The sequence below is a fragment of the Hirundo rustica genome, chromosome 13 (assembly GCF_015227805.2).
Source record: "Hirundo rustica isolate bHirRus1 chromosome 13, bHirRus1.pri.v3, whole genome shotgun sequence".
Lineage (NCBI taxonomy): Eukaryota > Metazoa > Chordata > Aves > Passeriformes > Hirundinidae > Hirundo > Hirundo rustica.
The window spans coordinates 17,152,695-17,172,361 of NC_053462.1; the positions used below are offsets into that span (position 1 = coordinate 17,152,695).

General features: G+C 45.1%; 1 protein-coding gene across 2 annotated transcripts in view; it reads right to left on the reverse strand.

The window, feature by feature from the left end:
* The window catches only part of ADAMTS17 (ADAM metallopeptidase with thrombospondin type 1 motif 17), a 154,475-nt gene that overhangs the window by 111,496 nt on the left and 23,312 nt on the right, over positions 1-19,667 (reverse strand). For both annotated transcript variants that reach the window (XM_040077603.2, XM_040077602.2), the window contains exons 5-7: positions 13,335-13,418; positions 12,842-12,999; positions 6,787-6,830 (exon numbers count right to left, since the gene is read on the reverse strand). In XM_040077603.2, coding sequence (XP_039933537.1) covers positions 6,787-6,830; positions 12,842-12,999; positions 13,335-13,418 — 286 coding nt within the window. The remainder of the gene's footprint in view (positions 1-6,786; positions 6,831-12,841; positions 13,000-13,334; positions 13,419-19,667) is intronic.

Sequence of the window (19,667 nt, forward strand, 5' to 3'; positions counted from 1 at the left end):
GCCCTGGAGTGGAATGCAAGACGTGTTTGCACCTGCACCAGTCAAGCTGCACAATGATTTAGCACATAAAGTGATTTATGAGATGGAATTGAAGTCAAAGAATAAAGTCAGAGTATCAGAAAAAAAAAAAAAAATCAACAAAGTCATGGCAAATATTCTCCCTCATGACTTACTCCTTTCAATAAAGGCAGCAGAAAGCAGCTCAGTTAGCCACCAGTTAGAGACTAGGCTAGGATTTGAGTCCTGGATTCCTGAGGGGAAGGGACCATAGCTCTGGTGGCCACTGAATCTTTTGAAGAAAGCCAGGCTGGATGAGACTGGAGCTACCTGATCTATTGGAAAATGTCCCATGGCAGAGGGATGGAATGAGCCAGGCTTTAACGGTCCTAAATAATTCTAGAATTCTATGATAATTCTATCAAGATGCATTTCACTCACACAGTAATCAGCACCACCCTGTATAATGCTGAGATGTGACGGTCTGGAGATTATTCACTCAATAATATGTTGCCTGGTAAAGTTCTCTGGGTCCTTTCCACAGCATTTTAGACAATTGCTCGCTTGCATTTATCAAAACACATCCCCATGAACCATTAATAAAAGTACGGGAGAAGGCAAAGGTTTCCAGCTAAAAGCAGCTTAAACACCCAGCAGCAGCTTTGGGGTGAGCCACAACAAAGACAAAAGCTCTGTCAAAGCCTGAAGGTCAGGAGGGAGCAATCAACAAGAAAAGCAAGATTTAGGATGAGCAGGGGACACGCTAACAAATTAAAGCAGGTTGGGAAGTGGATGGGAAGATTTTGGACACGCTGCCCTACGTCTGACAACAACTATGAACATATTTCAGTATCCACCCGAAATATCAGTGAGCATTAATTACCAATAGCAGTTGGATGGAGGACACGAAAGGCCAGGTCCAGAGCAGGAAGGTTGTGGTGTTATTCCTCCCTGCTGACAGGGTTTAGTTCCAGCTCCCTGAGAACAAGCTTCAAACACACACCACACTGCAAGGCCACTGTTTCATCTGCTGGATGGGTGAGCACACAGATAAATAATGGGAAAATAAAAGGGCCTGAGACACATTTTGGGGCTGCAAAAGGAGAATGATGTATTGAGGAGAACTAATGAGGAACTGCTGGAGGTTTAGGAAGACTAAAGTGGAGTAAACGTAGGGAAATTCCGTGACCTCGGTGGGCAGGGAGTGATGGAAAACAGATCCTCCAGGGCTCTGGGAACAGCAGCCTCGGGCTGGCCAGCCCCAGCTGAACAAAGGCAACACGAACGAACAAAACTGAGCAAGAGCTCCTACGAGCTCTGAGCTAACCCCAAAGAGAAATTGGGAAAAAGGAAAGGGAAGGGAGTTAATTGTGAGAGCAACTGAGGGCGTGCAGGACCTCAGAGCTGGGAACTGGAAATACATGGGAGAGAGAAAAATGACAAAAATAGAAAACCTGTAACTAATCCTCTCCCCACTAAACACTTGCACTTGTTTTAATTACCCAAGTTATTTCCTTCACCTGAAACAGAGAGAAAATTCTAAAAGTTGAGATAACTGTGAGTCGACAGCACTCACAGATTGGTAAATTCCCAAAGAGAAGAGTGATCAACCACCCATTTTCTACAAAAACTCCTTGCAGCAGGACAATATGAGCTCCCATGAGTACCTTTTTCAGCCAAGGAGATCAAGAATCCACCAGAGCTCTCATGTACATGGAATGAATAAAGACAAAGCTAAACAAGACTACTGAGCTGTAAAACAAACCCAAAGGCAAATAAAATTCAAACGCTCTACTTTCTTATCAATAAAACCAGAATGTAAGATGGTACCAGGAGGGCTACAGGTGACATCTAAGATCAGGACCAGAATCCTGACCCCAAATGAAGCCATCACCAGGATTCTGAGTCTCGTGTAAGCAGGATTTCCCTCTGGGCTTTAGTGCACAGCGAGGCAGCCTGGCTGAAGCCAAAACAAGAAAAGGAAAAGCACAGACAGGACACTGAACGAGGCAGAGCAGGGGTTATAGCAGCAGAATTTCCAATTACCTGAGTGGCTGAGCCCAGGGCTCTTTTAAGATTTATGCAACCTCGTATTACACTTCCTTGGCACATGAATTTTTAGCGGGAATTTGGAAGAGGGGGGATTTCACTCCAGTGAAAAGGAACTGGAAGGCTGTGGTGGGTAGGGTGGGGCCTGGGAGATGGTGGTGATGAATATGCCCAATAGCACAGCTCAGCACAGTCTGGCTTGTGCAGCCCAGCATCCAAAAGGCAAGGGGAAAACTCTCCCAGTGCACAGGACCACAGCTCCCTATGGTTTCCTAAAGCCAACAGCCTGACTCCACTGCCCTGCAGAGCCACCAGGGACAGAAATTTGCAGTGCTGTGAGGTCCCTTTCTTTCCCAAACACCAAATCAACTCGATGGTGTCTCTTTAAGAGATATTTCAACCTCCAGCACGTTCATTTTAATGCACTAAGCTGTGTCTGGGTTTGGCCCGAAGGACAGTCCCAGCAAGGCTTTTGCTAAAGCCAGGCACTGCTGCTCTAATGAATTGTTTTAAGCAGCAGGTATTTCTATTTATTCTGGCATCAAATAAAAACCCGCCCTGGAATATACAGAAACATTCAACATGAACCACTGTGGAAAATGTTTTTAATGTGAGAATTCCTTTTCCACTCAGAGCAAACCAGCTAGTCTTTTCCCTTTCCTTGGGGATGAATTCTCCGGTGTGACACTGGCAGGGCACTGGAATCAATACAACCCAGGGAAGATTTAAATGAACAGTCCAGGCAGGACGACCAGAATTGTCTCCTGCTGTCGATAGGCCAGCCAGAGGTGGCAAATGGCCAATGAAAAGGTAAAAATGTGCAGCCCCTTATTCAGGTGTTTTACATGGAATAAAAAAGCCTGCTTGGAGACACAGAACACAGATCTTCTTTTGCCAGACCTGGGCATATTTTGGAACACTTTACTGCGATAAGCAGCCAGGAGATGGGAATGTTTTTCTCCAAACACTGATTCACTTGTGGAAAGAGTCTGGAAAACTCTGTTTCACAATCACCTTCACTCTGAGCTTGGTTTTCTCCAGGCAGCTATTCCTTCAGCTCAGCCTGCCCCTCTCAGTACACACACTTACTCTGCTTTCTTTTCCTCAGCATCAAGGCCCAGAGGAGCACATGTGACTGCAGCAGAGGTAAAGTCATTTTTAACCAGGGCAATTTAAGGATATTTAAGACACATTCTCATTTTCCATTTCCCAATTCCACACTGCCCCCAATTTTATTATTAGCTGAATACAGGGAAGCTTCAGCTTGGATCTGGGGTAACATGTACACTGAGGAACGAGGGCCAAGCTTTGCCTTGAAATATGCAGGATCATTCCTAACTAACCGTAAAGCTGCTTATTTGGCACCGGCGGTGGAAATATTGAACGAAAGGGGCATTCTCAATCTGCTTATGTCACAGAAAGGTTGGATTCTGACAGCGTGCAAGGCTCCAAGCTGCAGCCTGATATTAATAGCAAGACATTAAACTCGCGATTTGCCTGGCTGGGAGGCAGCTCCATTGGAACACTGATTTTTCTGCAGGAAACGGCAGCTCTGGTTGGAGTCACAGCACGAGGGATGAGCCCGAAGCAGACTCGGGAATTTGCGTGACCAGGCTGTGCCACACAGAGAGAACCCTCCTGCTCAAACTGAGGAGTGCATCCCACAGCAGAGGCTGTTGGAACACAACTGTTTCACACAAGAACATTGTTTTCCTTCTGTCCACCTCCTTTGGAATCCATCCCATTCCCAGGCCTAACTCACCCAACCAAGAAGGCAGTGAGCATTAACAAACTATTTCTTACACAAAGGTGGTTCAGTTCCCTGGTGGGGTATCACTCCACCAAGACATACCTACACATTTTCCCCATTTTTGAGCTTGTTTCTGCCATTATGTAACCCTGCACACTACCCTGGCAGCTGGGCCAAGAAAATTTGAACCAAGTCCCCAGAGCGACTGGTTTCAGTGAGGGGCCCCTGCCAGAATACAAATACAAACCTCCTGCTGCTGTTTCCTCGCTGTGTCTGCATGGCAGGCAAAGATTGCAGGCGGCTTTTTCAGTATGGATCTTTCAGAGCACAAATGAACACCTCCTATGAGCCATTTAAACTTCGTAATCCAACTTCCCAACAACAGCTGGGCCTCAAGGCTTCCGCCAGGGTAAGTTCTGCTTCCTTATTTCTCACAATGTAAAGACAATCAAAGCACTGTCACTGAAAAGAACGTTACCTACAGCACTCTGAGTCCTCTTATTTCAGGACATATAATCCAACAGATTCCTTAGAGTGTCTTGAACACGACTAAGCAACATTAGACTCTGGACTGGTACTGCATCACAGCCCCAAGAACCCCACGCTCTTTACAGGAGACCTCCCTAAGCCATGCAATCTTCTGTAGCTTTGCACTCAAAATCCTCATTTCACAGAGGTAGACAGAAGCATTCAGAACGCAAGTGACTTGCCAAATGTCACACAATGACTCGGTGCCAGAGCTGGGAAAAGGAATCAGGAGTCTGAGAGTCCAGATTCTCTGCCTTATATAGAGCAGCAGCCTCAGCCTCCTGGTTTAGGAGAGCAGCTGCTCACTGCATTTACAGCATGGCAGCACTGGCTTTGCAAGGGCCAACCTCAGCCACAAGCAGGTGTAGAAACACACATGCATCTGTTCAAGTGTAAAGCAAGAAAGGAAAGCAAGCTGCTGTTGCAGAGAACTCTGGGGAGTCCAACAACCTCAGCATAACCATTAAGAACAAACACAGTGTCACTCGCTGGACTCACTTCTTGCTTCCACAGGCAGTCCTGCTGATTTGTAGAGGAATATCTGGGAGCTGGAATGAGAAACAGGAATCTGGAAACAGCAGAGAGGGATGAAACACCAAGAGAAACCTGGCTAAGCCAGTATGGAGGATCTGTGGGCATCCACTGTCTCAGTTGTTGCACTCGGATTAAGCCCAAGTCAAAGCCACACTACACTGCTGCTCATATCATCCAGGTAAGTGCACACGGCATGGAAATCTGGCTATAAAAACCTATTTAGCTACAACTGACACCTGCTTGTCCCATTCCTGATAAAGGAGGAAAACCAGGGAACCTTTTGCCTGGTTAAAATTTAGTACTACCAACACTAATCACTGCCTCAAACCAGCCATGTGTCACAAAAGAACACTCATTAATTTATTCTTCCTCTGCCACGAAAAAATGCAAACGGCACAACAAGGCCACTTTGGGCACAGAAAAAGCATAAGTGAAGACATAAGTGCTTTGCTGCCAAATCAAACTGTCAGGGGTGAAGGTAGGAAAAGCAGGACTGAAGAGAGCAAAGAGGCCAGACTGGTTTTGTCCCAGGAATATTCACCTTCTAAATATCTTGGAAAACTATGCTGGAAAGAGTAACAAGTGAGTTTAATCTTCATTGCTGTGATCTTCTACTTTCTCCACTGCAGCCACAGCCTGCAGCAAGTTGCAGCACAAGAAATAACTTGGGTATTGTAAGAGCAGAAAAGAAGTCATAAAAATATTTCCTTAGTCATGCTGTCTCTGGTAACATAATTCCCTGAATAGAGATATTCAACAATACTCTCTTTAAATATGGAAAGAGCTCTGACTTTAGTCAGCATGTGTCTTCCATCAGCTTCTCTCTCTTTTTTTTTTTTAACTTCTTTATTGTATCTTACCACAGCCACCTCCAGGTGCAGGCACATGGTGTGAAAACCTTCCTGAGTGGAAGTGTGTTTTCCACTGGACACAGAATAAACACATTGTGAAAGATTCCAAATGGAAAAAACTTGGACATGGAGGCCAGTCCTTGCTCCTGTGTGTGTATCCTCCAGCTCTGTGTTTCCTCCTTCCACCTGATCCCCACACCAGGGAGGGGAGGAGCTGCATTCCAGGATGAGCCTTCCACAGGGCTCCTGCTGAAGGCACTTCCCTCCCTGCCCTGCATCACCCACTGGCCATAATCCCTGCAAGCATCTCCCTCAACACTGGAGTGTAAGAAGAGCTGAAGATTAGGATCCATCCCAAGTTTACACAGATTGGAGGATAAGGGGCCACTTGACTTTGAGACGAATCTAAAAAAATTCATGCCATCATCACAGAGATGTTGAGCTGTGCCTCCAAACAACTGCTGCCACTGTGGGGATTAAAAAAAATAAAACACCAGGAGAACACAGTGAAGGTTACTGCTACCTGAGTGAAATAAATAAACAAACTATTTAATGTGTGGGATGTAAGGACCCTGTGTATGCAGGCTTTGGATAGCAGTAAAGGCAGTTAGGAAGTAGGAGGAGCAGGAGGCTGAAAAGAAGATTTAACTTGGCTTTCCTACAATGAGGTATTCTTCTCCAGTGTCTGAGTGCCAGCTTGATCTGGGAATGTCACACAGTTCTCACAATGGGAAATACACTCCTTAGTTAGCAAATTCTTGTTTGAGGTGAGAGTGAACTGAAAGGAACATTATGCAGACACACCGAGAGGCAGTTTCTTCTGCATCCACTCCAAAGAAGCAGAAATACTTAAGAATAACTCCTGAACCCAGAGATCTCCAGGACTCAGAAGGGGTTAAAATTTAATGGCTTATTTACAGCTCATACCCTGCTCAGCTAATCCATATCTGCATCACAGAGGTACACAGAACAGCAAAACCGACATTACAGCAAACCAAAAGGTGAAAGATTGCCCAGAACACTCCTCTTAGCACAGAGGTGGCCATCAAAATACCCTCCCCTGCTTCTTGGACTTACCCACGGTGTCACAAGGCTCGTCTTTGTGCACACAGAAATCTGTCCTAGAAAGAAAAACAGAACAGAGTGAAATGTATCCTGTGCCTCCAGACTGGGAAAAAGCAATGGTGCATGACTCACATATCATGGGTGTTGAGGTCTGGGGATTTTGTAAGGCTGCTGTGCAGCTACACGATGACAACACAGATAGCAGCCCTGATGGCTGCTGAGATTACAGGCAATTCTGTGAACCAGCCTCATGTACCACAGTCCAATTGAACAGATTAAGATTCAGCACCTCCAAGAGCCCTGCCTCAGTCTGTGATGTCACACGCACTCCACAACTGGGTTAAAACTGAAGCTCTTTGCACAAGAGAATTGTAACAAGAACAGGGAGCAGAAACCCTGTGATGCACCCTAAAAGACAGGGGGAGGAGCAGATGTGTGGCACAGACCTAATAACATGCACCCAGAAAGTCTCAATTCTTCACTAGAATAGAGAAGAACATGAAAGAAGCAGGACTAAACAGAGAAAGAAACAGATATTGGCATGGAAGAAAAAAAAAGAGAATTTCAGCATTTTCCTGATAATGGGTAAATTGGCTTCAGCTAAACTTATTACACTCAGATTTGCCATGTTATGGTTTGAATCCAACACAGAGAGGTTCAAGAGACTCCTTTTGGCTCCCCAGATCTCATCAAGGCAGGAGAAGATACTACAGATGCCAGTGGCACCCAAAAATCAACCAGGGATCCATGGAGCTGTATTAAACAGAAACAGGATAAGAGCCTTGAAGCTCACCATCAAATGTGAGAGGATGTTGTACATTAGATTCCTCATATACAAAACATGCGTTGGGGGAACTATTTTATAACCAAATTAATCACTGGAATACACTTCAATAAGCACTTTCACCAAAACTTTTAGGAGCTCTCTTCACCAGGGCTGCCTTGCAGTGCAATCCACAATGAAGAGGAGCTGCAGAGAAACATCACATGTGCTAAAACATTTCAGAAGTTCCTTAACCCCAGGGAAACTGAGGAATCTCTATCACATTTGGAGTGTGCCATTTGAAATGCCTGAGCCCCCACGGGATTTGGAGTTTAAGAGTTTGGCAAGGGGAAGATCAAAAATACTTAGAGAAAGATAAATACTTAGAAAAGGAAAATACTTAAGAGAAACATAAAAATGGATAAGTATTAATAGTGTTCTTTCCTTGAAGAAAGCTATGAAACTGGGGTTTATAGGAAAAGGGATTTAAGGCCCAGGACTATAGCTGATGAATCCAGACCCTCCACACCAAACTCCTTTGAAAGCCACAAATCAAGCTGTCAAGGGCTTGGAAGGAGAGCACAAACAGCCATTACCAGCTCTTGTTCAGCAGACATTGAAAACCAACCATGCTTCAGTGCAGAAAAACCATAACAACCATCAAAGTGTTAAAAAATCAGACAGGAACCAAACAAAAAATCGGAAGCTACGACCACACACCGGCCCCAGCTTTCATTTTTCACTGCAGCCTGTGTCTGGACACCTTGGCATTCCAGCCTTCCCAAGGAAGACTAATGACAGTCTCCTGATGGAGCTGGCACCAGCACGCCTGCTCGACTTCCCAGAGCCAGCTTGACAGAGGTTTATTTAAGGACTTATTATGTTATATAAACTGCTAAATCAAACAGATGCTTTTCTTGTGACAACAGATAGCTGAACTATTAGTGGATGGCAGGAGGCCACAGCTAGAAAAGCCTCTCTCTCTCTTCAGAGCCTGTCCAGCCCTGCAAATAATGCACAGAGTTTCTGCTCCTCGTGCTGTCCCACACCAAAAGGTGTCTGACACTTTCTGGCAGCTCCACAGAGGAATTATCACCATGCTATTGAATAAGGGGTCTGTAAATGATCCAGCACAATTTGCAGACTCTCCTGTAGAGGTAGAACAACCTTTGTGTGTGAAGGGAGTGCTGTGATGCTGTTTGGTCAGGGAATGGCTTGAAGCACACCAGCAGCAGAACTGAACATCACTGGCAATTCAAGTATAAAACCTGCTCAGCTCATCCTTAAAACTGTCATAAACACGAGACCAAGAGACTCCATCTTCTATTCAAATATATGCACAAAAATGTCAGGATTTAAACCATCTGGACCACTGCAAATATTTTTATCCCAAAACCCTGTGGCCAAACAGAAAAGCACATCTAGACTTTTAGTCACAAACCAGCTTGGTGGGTCTCAGTCTTCTTCCAAAGGCAAGGAGACACCTCATCAAAAAGGCCACTGCTGAAACTCCTACAGTCCTCCCCTGGCAGTCAGAGGGAAAACACAGCATGGAGAGGTGTTAAGAATGATCTGTCTCACCTGAGGCTCAGTCACACCAGTGATTTAAATGGCCTCATCCTGGCAACTGAAACTGATCTGCTTTTAAAAAGGTTCCACTCACAGGTGTCTCTCTGGCACAATTCTGAGCTCAACTGCAATGGGTAACTCTGAAGTGAGAGCTTGACACAACTGATACTATAATGATACTCAACAATGCAGAAAAGATATTTTAATATTTATTGCATGTGCAAAGGTCTCTTATCATAGAGACAAAGCTCTGTTAGCAGATTTTTTTACAGAGCTGTGTTGAAATAAAACTCTTACTCCATGAGCTGCAGTTCAAATCCAACATCTGACCTTATCACACGAGGTCTTGGATAATATATTGAAATCATAGCTCTAGCTGTGAACCAGTTTTAAAAACTCTTCACTTTTAGCCACTGACTGAACCAGGCAGGACACGAGTTCTCATCCTGTGACCTGTGAAATTCTCAGTTATTATCATGTCTGGTACCCAGCAGAGGTTTCCATTAGCAGTGTACAACAATTTTCAAAAAAAAAATGACAACAAGTCAGCTGTTTAGCTCAATAAAAATAGCCAGAAGAGCTCAAAACTCCTCCTACAGTCACCCTTCCATCTGGCTCCCACCAACTGGAAAAAAATATTTAACTGTGCTAAGCTAAACTCTGCAATTCAAGTCCTTCCTGTGAGAAAGAAGGACAGTAGTTGAACTGTGCAACAGGAATAAGAAGCATTCTGTTAGGTGGCCATTCCCAGCATCCTTCAAATGACATCTTTCGACCAGTCTAACCCTGCAGGGTCATAAAGCTAAAGGACAGAGGAAACTGGTACAGTCCAAAACCTGCCAAAACAAACTTTCCACATCCATAGGTACACTCAGCAGCACTATGTGCCCAGTCTCCTCCATGCACAGTGAATTCCTCCATTTGCCCATTTAATGGGAAGGCAAAGAGCTGGAGAAATGTGGAAGGGAGGATCAGGCTGCAAATGGAACAACTACACCACTGTAGAAAACAAGTCTTTGCTTAAAGACAGCTCTGAATCCTGTTCCTGTCAGTGTTGGGACACTCTTTGCTCTGCTGTCACATCGCCTATAGTCCAGTAAGTGACCCAAACACCTCCAGCCAGGAGCTGGGACAACATCAGCGTGCCTGAAGATCTCCCAGGGAATGCAAAAGACAGAGGGATCAAGAGAGGGAAGGAATGTGTTTCAAATGAGACATGCTTATACAATCACTAAGATACAGATTCTGCAGACAGAAGTTATTCTAGTCAGCTGCCTGTTAAAATATGAAGTACACTACGCAAAGATACCAGAGACCTGAACTTCTGCAAGTTCAAAACCAGAATCTGAATGAGAAAATGGTGATTATAGAGACCACAACACTATATTCAGAACTTCAGAGCTGTGGCAGATTATTCCCACTGTCTCAGTTATTTACTGAGCTGGACAATGCATCTTGTTTCATGGGCACAGTGTCTCTCTTACGTGGAACTCAGGTGGACACCATTAAAATCCCACAAGAGGGATATTTGCCACCTAAGTAATCTACTTTTGCATGCAAATGAGGGTATGGGAAACATCACACTTAAGAGGTGAAGTTTCAAAAGGCAAGCGTGCCTTGGTGTTTCAAATGAACCCAGCCAGATTGGAACCAGAGGGATTTCTTCAGAGCTTGACCCCTAAGAATCTGTTTCTAGTCCTCAAAGCAGCTGCAGCTGCTGAAAATTCGGCTTCTGCTTTTTCTGGCGCAATTGCTTGTGCTGGACATGCTGTTGCTCCCACATCCTCTACCACTGGTCCATCTGTACATCTGGGGAGGGTCCAGGGACACACACACACACATTTCCAAAGCCAAAAGGAGAAAAATTCATTTCCCTGACACAGGAATGGGGCTGCTGGCCCAGAAGTCTTCCAAACGATGCAGCATTCTCCATGAGGCAGAGGCAGGATGGGTTAAGGATGACAGGACACAGCAAGAAGGAAGGAAAGACTCCAAGTACACACTGCTGGCCTCTCCAGCAGCAAAAATGCTGCTCCTGTGCACAGCCACGTGCTCCTTGGCCTGAACCTTCTCACCAAAGATGATTCTGGTTTCTAACCCAATCAAACCTGTACTTTCCCAGCTATTCCCACTGCAAAACCCTGCAAATCCATTGAACAATTCCTCATATAAATTCTTTCTACAGTTCTTCCACAGAAGCCTGAGTCCAACTCATTCAGCCTGACATTGTGCACTCGGTTTGGAGAGCTGCAGGGACGAAATGCTCTGCTCATTCCCCCTGCCCTGAGCTCAGAGCCCATCAGAAGGGATTCTCTCTGCCTCACTTGTCATGCAGGACAACTGGATACCCAGATGAGTTTAACAAAAATGTTAGTTATTTATTTAGGCCCTGATCCAGTGGAGCACATGCTTAACTATAACCAGGATGTGCAGCCTGTTGACTTCAAAGGAACTCTTCCCCCTGTCTAAACTGTAAAGTATCTGCACAAGTGCCTGCTGGACTGCAGTGAATACAGAGGAGGGAGCAGGCCTTGGGGGAGCTGCACACACGTCTGTGGAGGAGACTCCTCAGAGCTTTGCTGGCCTTGTGCCCTGCTCAGCAGCTCTTTCACTGAACACTCACCAGAATCCCAGGGAGAGTTTGCAGTGGGGCTGTTAACACACACCTAACACAAGGGATTGTTACAATCGGGATGGCAGCTTATGCAAAAACATGTATTTGTACTTATGTTATTGGCAGAGAAAATAAGTGAAAGAGGTGAGTAATATTGAGCTGCAATACAGAGATTTCCTGTCCCAAATTGGGGAAGAAGGGTGTAGGGAGTGTTTTGCTAGCACAATGAGCATCCACATGACACCATAATTTTGTGCTCACTTTAATTATTCAGAGATCACTTCTGTAAAAATGAATACTTCTTTTACATCTTAAAGGACGCAAAAAACTTAAAGCACCATGAATCTGCTACTCAAAATTTGTGGTAACTGTGGGGAACATGGGACTTGCATTGTATTGTGAGATTGAGCTGAGGCAGTAGAGGAAAACAGACTGTTGTCCCTACAAGACCCTTTTTCTTGCTTTATCTGATGTGTTTGACACATGAGTAAATTCAGAACTCCATGGTGCAAAGAATTTTGACCAAGTATTTCTACAAAGATCATTTCACATCTGCAATAAAGGCAGGAGTTTCCAAGTACACAAACCAATCAGGAATGGCACCCCTCCTCTATCTCAGTCGTAACTGAGTTGTTGAAGTGGTTTTTTCCTCAGGCAAAGAGAGAGAAAATTAATTAAGTTTGTGGTATTTCTCCCCATTGCTGACACACTGTCTGCTCCTCTCAGACTGCTCAGCTGATTCATCCCTAACTGCACACAGAGCACCTGAGCTCAGCTGTGTTCCCAGTTCCACACCTTCCTGCTCCTAGGAAGGAGGGCTCCAAAACCTCCCCAGTTTTTCCCACTCCTACCAGCTGGTGTGAGAAAAAAGCTGCTCCTGTGCTACAGGCACCTCCTGATCCTGACTGTGACACAGAACAGTGACCACAGCTGGGACACTTTGGCTCAAGAGGAGAGATTTTTGTACAACCTCACTAAGAATGCACAAAAATGAGACAGATCTCTTTCACCTGAGGCATCTGAGCAGCAAATGTAGCATCTTTTTCTTAGATTTCTGCTTGACCAGATAACCCCATCACTGACCATGTTGAGTTAAACTGATGAACCAGACCTTCCCATACCTGGTCACAAAAACAGCAGCATCCACAGGAGGGGTGTCATCTCTGGCACCAGGAACCTGGTTGTTACCGAGGTATTTTGCCCCACCATATTCTTCATTTTGCCACTGACAGAAGCTCTCCAGAGATCTCTCTCCATGATGCCCGATGGACAGCTTTGCCTTTGGGGGAGGGAAAAAACCAAAAATATATACAAAAGGAGAAATATCAGCACCAGTCTTTAGATAAAGTGTCAGACCTCTCTGTAACAGTTAACTCCAGACTGGTTTGCAGCTACAAGCAGACAGCTTTACCAGGAAGGAGAAATAAAAGGATTCTGGTTCCTTTCACTCCCACAGCCCCTGTACTTCCCACCTTTAACGCTGCCCAGTGAAGTGGAAGAGGGAACTCCTCCCAGTTTGTGAACCTGAGGCCAGACATGCCCCACACCCCCTCCCACCCTGGGGGACACCACAGAGCACTTCCAGGAGCAGGGGAGAAAGGGGTTGGGACTCACAGGGCGACTGTGGAGCAGGACTAGCTTGGTCACTCGAATGTTGACTTTAATCCCCAGGCTTTGATGCTGGAACATGTTGTACACCTGTCAAAAAGCAAAGAAAACACGCAGAGCTTACAAGCAGAAATATCAAAGCCTAGTAATAGCTAAAGAAACAAATTGTGACTAAAGTTAGACATTTCTCCTTTAAAAAATTGACACAAAAAACTCCCTCAAATGGATTGTGCTACTGCACTCAATAAAATAAAGAATTTTTAAGAGTTACTGTGGAAAGGAGAAAACTATTCCAAAGGAACTCGAAAGATAAAGTCTCAGGAACACGGACATACGTTATGAAGCATCCAACTAACATGGATCTTCAGCATTTAAATATCAGAGATATCTGAAAGCAAGATGAAATAATGGTGTGTTTTAGACTTCAGGAAATAGAATGGAAAAGCAATTTCCCTCTGTTATTTTCGTATCTTATATAAGAGAATAGTAATAAGGCAGCACATAATGACACAAGCCTCAGGAAATACAAAAATAGCACCGGAAACTACCTTACTACTTTCTCCAGATTTTGCATTCCAGCTCAGATACTTCACCTCATTTTTACAGGTTCGAATATAAGATCCTAATTGATCCCAGAATTTTATTCCACCCGTTTCTCTGTGTACAAATGTTTCACCCAGACAGTATCAAAATAGGTGAGTGAAGGGTTTATTTAAAAAAAGGTGTAAAATGCCACATAAAAGGCCTTGGGTGAATATTGTATCCCCTACTCAGTCAAAAAAAACCCCAAATCAAGACCAGCGAAGAGAGACTCCTGACAAACGGGAGGCAGGTTTGGCCCCAGGTAAGCAATATTCCTTCCCCACAGCTCGTTTGGCTACAAGCATCACCCAGGCTCAGAAACTTCCTACAGCAAACCCGAGACACGAGCACATCTTGCACATTATGTTTTCACCGCTTGGTATTTTTCCTATTTGTGCAAATAGGAATGCGCTCAGTGGAAGAGCGCTCTGAAGCTCTCCAGTGTTTGGGGCTGAATTTAAGCACACACGTAAATGTTTCCTACAGTTTAGGCACAGATTGCAAGACAGAGCTACTCAGTGTTTGACCCAGTGACCTTCAGCTGAGCACAATGAGCCATTTCTCTTCCCTGGGCTGGTGTACGAGCGCACACAAGGGCTGGCACTATTTGCTTAGCCGGGGGATGTATTGGTAGAGCAGTTCAGGCCTCCCACTACAGACCTGGGCGGGATAAACTTGACATCTGCAGAGAAGGGCTCTGACAGATGACCCCTGTGTAAGTGGAGACCTGGACATTCAGCTGAGGGTCAACGGGGCACCAGGCTGAGGGGGTCAACCCCTGCTGCACCACTGCAGAGGATGACAAACACTTCCCTGGGATGGAGGGATGGATGGATGCGTGGAGGGATGCGTGGATGTCTTTGGTTCCCAGCTCTCCACTAGCTCTGGCCATCCCATGAATCTCCCACTCGTGAAATGAGAATAAGTCCAGCAAACAGGCCCTAATCACTGAGCCTGGTGGGTGCTGGTGCTTGGCTTCCCATCAGAGCAGTCAAGCTGCCTCCAGACCCGGCATGGACACATCCAAACACCACCAACTTCCAAAGGCTTGCCCACCAAGCACCAGCTGCCAGAGAGTTCAGGATGTCATCTTGAAAGGTCCCAGCCCTTCCTCCTTTTCTCTTGTGCCCTCTGGTCCAAGGATAACTGACTGCACTTTTATTCCCATCCACCAGTGATCTCAGAAGAGCTCCAGCAGCAGCAATTGGATACTAAACCAAAAAAAAAGTCACTAGGAGTGCAAGAGGCTCCACTTTGCTTGTTTATTCAAGCTTTGTTTGCTTATTTTGTTAAATGAAGTCCAAAGGAGCCCCAGACTGATGGCAGTTTGTGTTGCCTAGAAGGAACATTAACCTTTCCCTCTGAGAGGGAGATCACCTAACAGTTACAGGCAACACATGCTTGACTTGGAGGAAATTTAATTTGCCAATTAAAGTAATTTGTATACAGAGAAAAAAAGATAAATTAAAACAACACCTTCCCCTCACCTCACCTTTATTCCTGCATTCCTGACTCCCTCCCCCTCACCAGGGCCATGCAGGTGGGTGGGGAATGGGGACTGTCCTCAGCTCTCTCTGCTGCTCCCTCCTCACCCTTTTCCCCTGTTGCAGTATGGATCCTCTGCATGGGCTGCAGTTCCCATCAGGAGAACCTGCTCCAGCACAGGTTCCTCTCCTCAGGTCACGATGTTGGGAACAGCCACCTGCCCCACCATGGTCTCTTCATAGGCTGGAGGGCAACCTCTGCTCCAGCACCTGGAGCTCCTCATCCTCCTGCTCTGACCTGGGTGCTCACATGGATTTTTTTCCCCTCTTTTTTCCACTATTCAGCTTTTTTCCCCTCTTTTGAAGACATTTTCACAGAGGTACCCCCGGCTCTCCTGACAAGCTCTGCTGTGCCCTGGGGTGAGGGCTGGGACCATCCGTGTCTGGCACATGGCAGCTGCAGGTCTCAGCCCCACTGCCAGTTGCACCCACACACTGTCCTTTCAGAGGGAAACTTCTCTCAGATCATGTGTTTTAAGCCTAGAAGGAATCCCATGGAAAAGGCAAACAAAATTTTAAATTACTTGATAAAAAAAAATATGAGCCTGATACAGCTCAGGTTGTTCCCAGCTGGAGTTAAACCAGGCCATGCCAGGTAGGCTGTGCCCAAAGGAAGCAACATCATGGAATCCAGCTGAATTTAAAATAAAAGAATTCAAATACACAGGTCTTGCCTGCTAAGAATGGAATTCCATCATGGCACCAACAACCTTCTGCCTTTCTCACACAGCCAACAAGAAAACCAAACCCCAGAGACCCAGCGTGTCCAGGCTGTTCAACACCACATCCAAGTGTGCACCAGCAGCACGTGCCAAGTGAGGTGGCTGGGATAGCTGGGACCAGGGGATGAGGAATGGGATTTCCCTCTGCAGATGTTCTCAAGATTTCCTGCTGCACGGACAGAGACTGACTCACAGACACCTCCCTGCCCACTCCCAACACCGTGGGCCACCCTTCCTCAAGCCTGCAATTGCATCACACCCTTCGGGCTGCTGTGACTACTTCTAACAGGGGAAAAGTAAAAAATATTTGGGTGGTTTAGGACCTTTTAAATAAAATAAGGCAGCTGGGAACAGGAGTGTCAGCTGCATGAAACTGCCATGGAACCAATGCAAAGGTTACTTGTTTAGGACATCACCACAAGTGGCAGAAAGCAGCTTGGATGGAAAAGAAACGGAAGCTCTGGATCACTGGGATGAAAGGAAGAGATGGGAAAAGTGTCCAATGTGACTGGAGTGTTGTGGGTGTCCTGCTGCAGGTGAACTTCTACACTTCTGTACTGACTTCTCCATGAGGAGGCATCTAAACTAAAGCGAGCTCTGGAAACAGGAGATATGGTACAGAAGCACACAAGACAGACAGAAAAAATGGAAGGGGAAGTGCTGCAGAACGACAAGAAGAACGAAGGCTGTCTCTGGCATCTCCCCCTTCATCTGCATTTCTCTGACAGAGCTTTATTGTACAGAATGCCCTAAAGAAAACAGGAAAGCTTGAAGGCTGGACCATCCTCCTCTGTTTGCATTCCTCCTGCCTCTCTCCTCACAGCTCTGACATGGAAGGGGCAGAACAAATGCAGTTTTGGCATAAGCTGTGCAGGCCTGCCCCAGCACGCACAAAGCAAACACAGACATAAGGAATTGGACTGAGAGGAACTAAACTACATCATTTTAATTTTTTTTTTTTTTTTAAATTCTCAAGAGCTTCCTCTGCAGGTGGACGGTGGGAGGGAGACGTGTGTGTTTCAGATGTTTCAGAGTTCAGAACAGCAACCCTGAGGGTAAATTGACTTTCTCCCCCCCCTCTTTTTCTTCCCTAAGCACTGCACTCAAGCAGGAGCCTTCCCATTGCCTTGGCTGCTGGATGAGGTTTGGACAGCAGAAGCCTTAGTCAGGTTACTGAGGTTGTCTTTCTCCTGTTTTGAAAAGTGCTATAGGATTTCTAACACCCACCTAAAGCCAAGCTTTCAAATTACTCCTTTAAACATTATGAAAAAGAACATATTCATAGCTCTTTATAAGATACAGTTGACATAACTCCTTCTCCTGGGGCTGCTGGAGCGGAGAGAGGAATCTGTAGACAGTGATGAAACACTCAGATCCTTTTCCCTTATGTTCCCTCATGTCCCTGCTCCCATCATGGAAATTCCAGACCAGGGTAAGGGAGCTGATTATCAGTGGCAGCTCTGGAGCCTTTATGTGCCAGCCCCCAAGAGCACAGACATATAAATCCATCAATGCAAGCATGATAAAAATGATTTTATCTGCTTTTTTAACATTAAAAAAAACCCCAAGAAAAACCCTCACAGGGGAAATCCAAAATGAAAAACAATCTGTGGAGCGTAAAATCAGGCTTCAGAGAGTAAAACAGTATCATTCCTAAAGAATAACATAAGAATTTTCCCTCTTAATGACATCCAAAAGATCACTAACTTCAAGTTCCTGCTTGCTGCTGCAAAAGAGCTTCCACAGTAATCGCATGGCTTAGCAACAGCTGCAGGAGAACCGACACACACAGCAGAAACTCTCGGAGAAAAAGGCAAGCTCCAAACCAAGCCACAGTTGTAATTTATTGTAAAACCCCCCCAAAAATACACTTAGGGGACCAAAAAAACCCCCAAACCAACCCAACTTTTTTTTTTTTTTTTTTTAGGTTTTCAAACCCATAGAAAGCAGCTGTTAAATGACTGTGTTGTGGTCTCGGAAATTCAGAAACTCAGACGTCTCTGAATGCTCAGAGGGTCAGTCTGGGTGGGACTTGGTTTGCAAAGTCGGCTCTGCACTCTGCCAGGAGCCAACATCCACGAGTCACTGGCTGAAAACAGTCACTCCTCATCCTCAGCAACACAACAGCCATGGACAGGACCTTCCAAAGGGTCTCATCCCCATTTATCACCTTTTGAACCAGTTATCTCCAGAACCATTTGAATGAATTCTCTCCAGAAAGCTGAAAACTTGAACCATGAAAACCAGACATAGCAGAGATGAGTGCAGTTGTTAGAATCTCCTTTTTCCTTTACTGGTCACTTCTTTCGGATGAAAGGCAAACAAAAGCATAAAACTCCTGCAAGAACAGAACATCCATCCTGACAGCTCCACATGGATGAAATGCACTGAGAAATTACTTGCCAGATGCAGACTAACAGAGGAGGTGAGCAAAATAAGCATGTTTTTAAGCTTGATTTGCCACAAAGGCACTTGGGTTTGGAATTCAGAGAAGTTCTAAACACTGGTGACTGCAGAAGAAGGACACGAACAGGAGATGCTCTCAAGACAAAGGTGGGACAAGAACTGGAATGCAAACACTGCAACAAAGCTCAATAGCAAGGGAGTTTAACTCAGAAAAAGAGATCAGCACCTATATTTAAGTGGGGGGTTTGCATTTCCACAGCTCTGCTGGTATTGCTCCCTGTGCCTGTTCCTCCATTCCTCATGCCCACAGTCACTGCCTTGCTAAGGCTGCAGCTGTGCACGGTGGTGTTTGACAACAACTTTATCACTTGTTTGGAAAATCCTGCTGAGTCAAGCACCTTGCCAGGAAACAAGAAAAGATTTCTTTTTAGCAGTGGTGACTTGAAAAAACCAACTCAAACCCTTGGAACTCTGCTTGTTCCCACTCATACATTACAGAGAACCTTAGAGGGAAATTCTTCCATGATCTTGGAAAAATCTGTCTTATAATTTCAAGTATTAGTTTAGTAAATGTAAGAGCCTGCACCTCTACAGTGAGATGCACAAAACCCAAGTACTTTTAATGTGAATCTATTCTCTGTTCAGGGGCATGGAACTACAGAATAACATTAAAAACACCGCATTTGCTACATGAAGTGCTACCTGTTACTTCTGGGTTCCAAAATGGGTTTGCTGTGCTCTTTAGCTGCTATTTTAGAAGAGGGTGATGGGGCTTTTTTCTCTAAGGTTCTCGTTTACCAAGGGAGCAATAAATTGCATTTTGTAATGCTGACTTTTTTCCCCTTCAGAAATTCTTGTAACATAAATAGATATTAAATACTTTAAGGCAGATCACTTTATTTAAAATGTCTATAAATATAAAATGCATTAATAAGACCTCTTAATGCTTGTTTTGTGGTTTGACAGTAAACGTAATGGCTTACAGAGAGGAGTTAAGTTAATATACCCCTGACCAGTAATGTTCTATTTGCTTAAATGCAAGCATCCAAGCCAAAATTAACATTCTGGTTTCTTTTAGAGGCAGC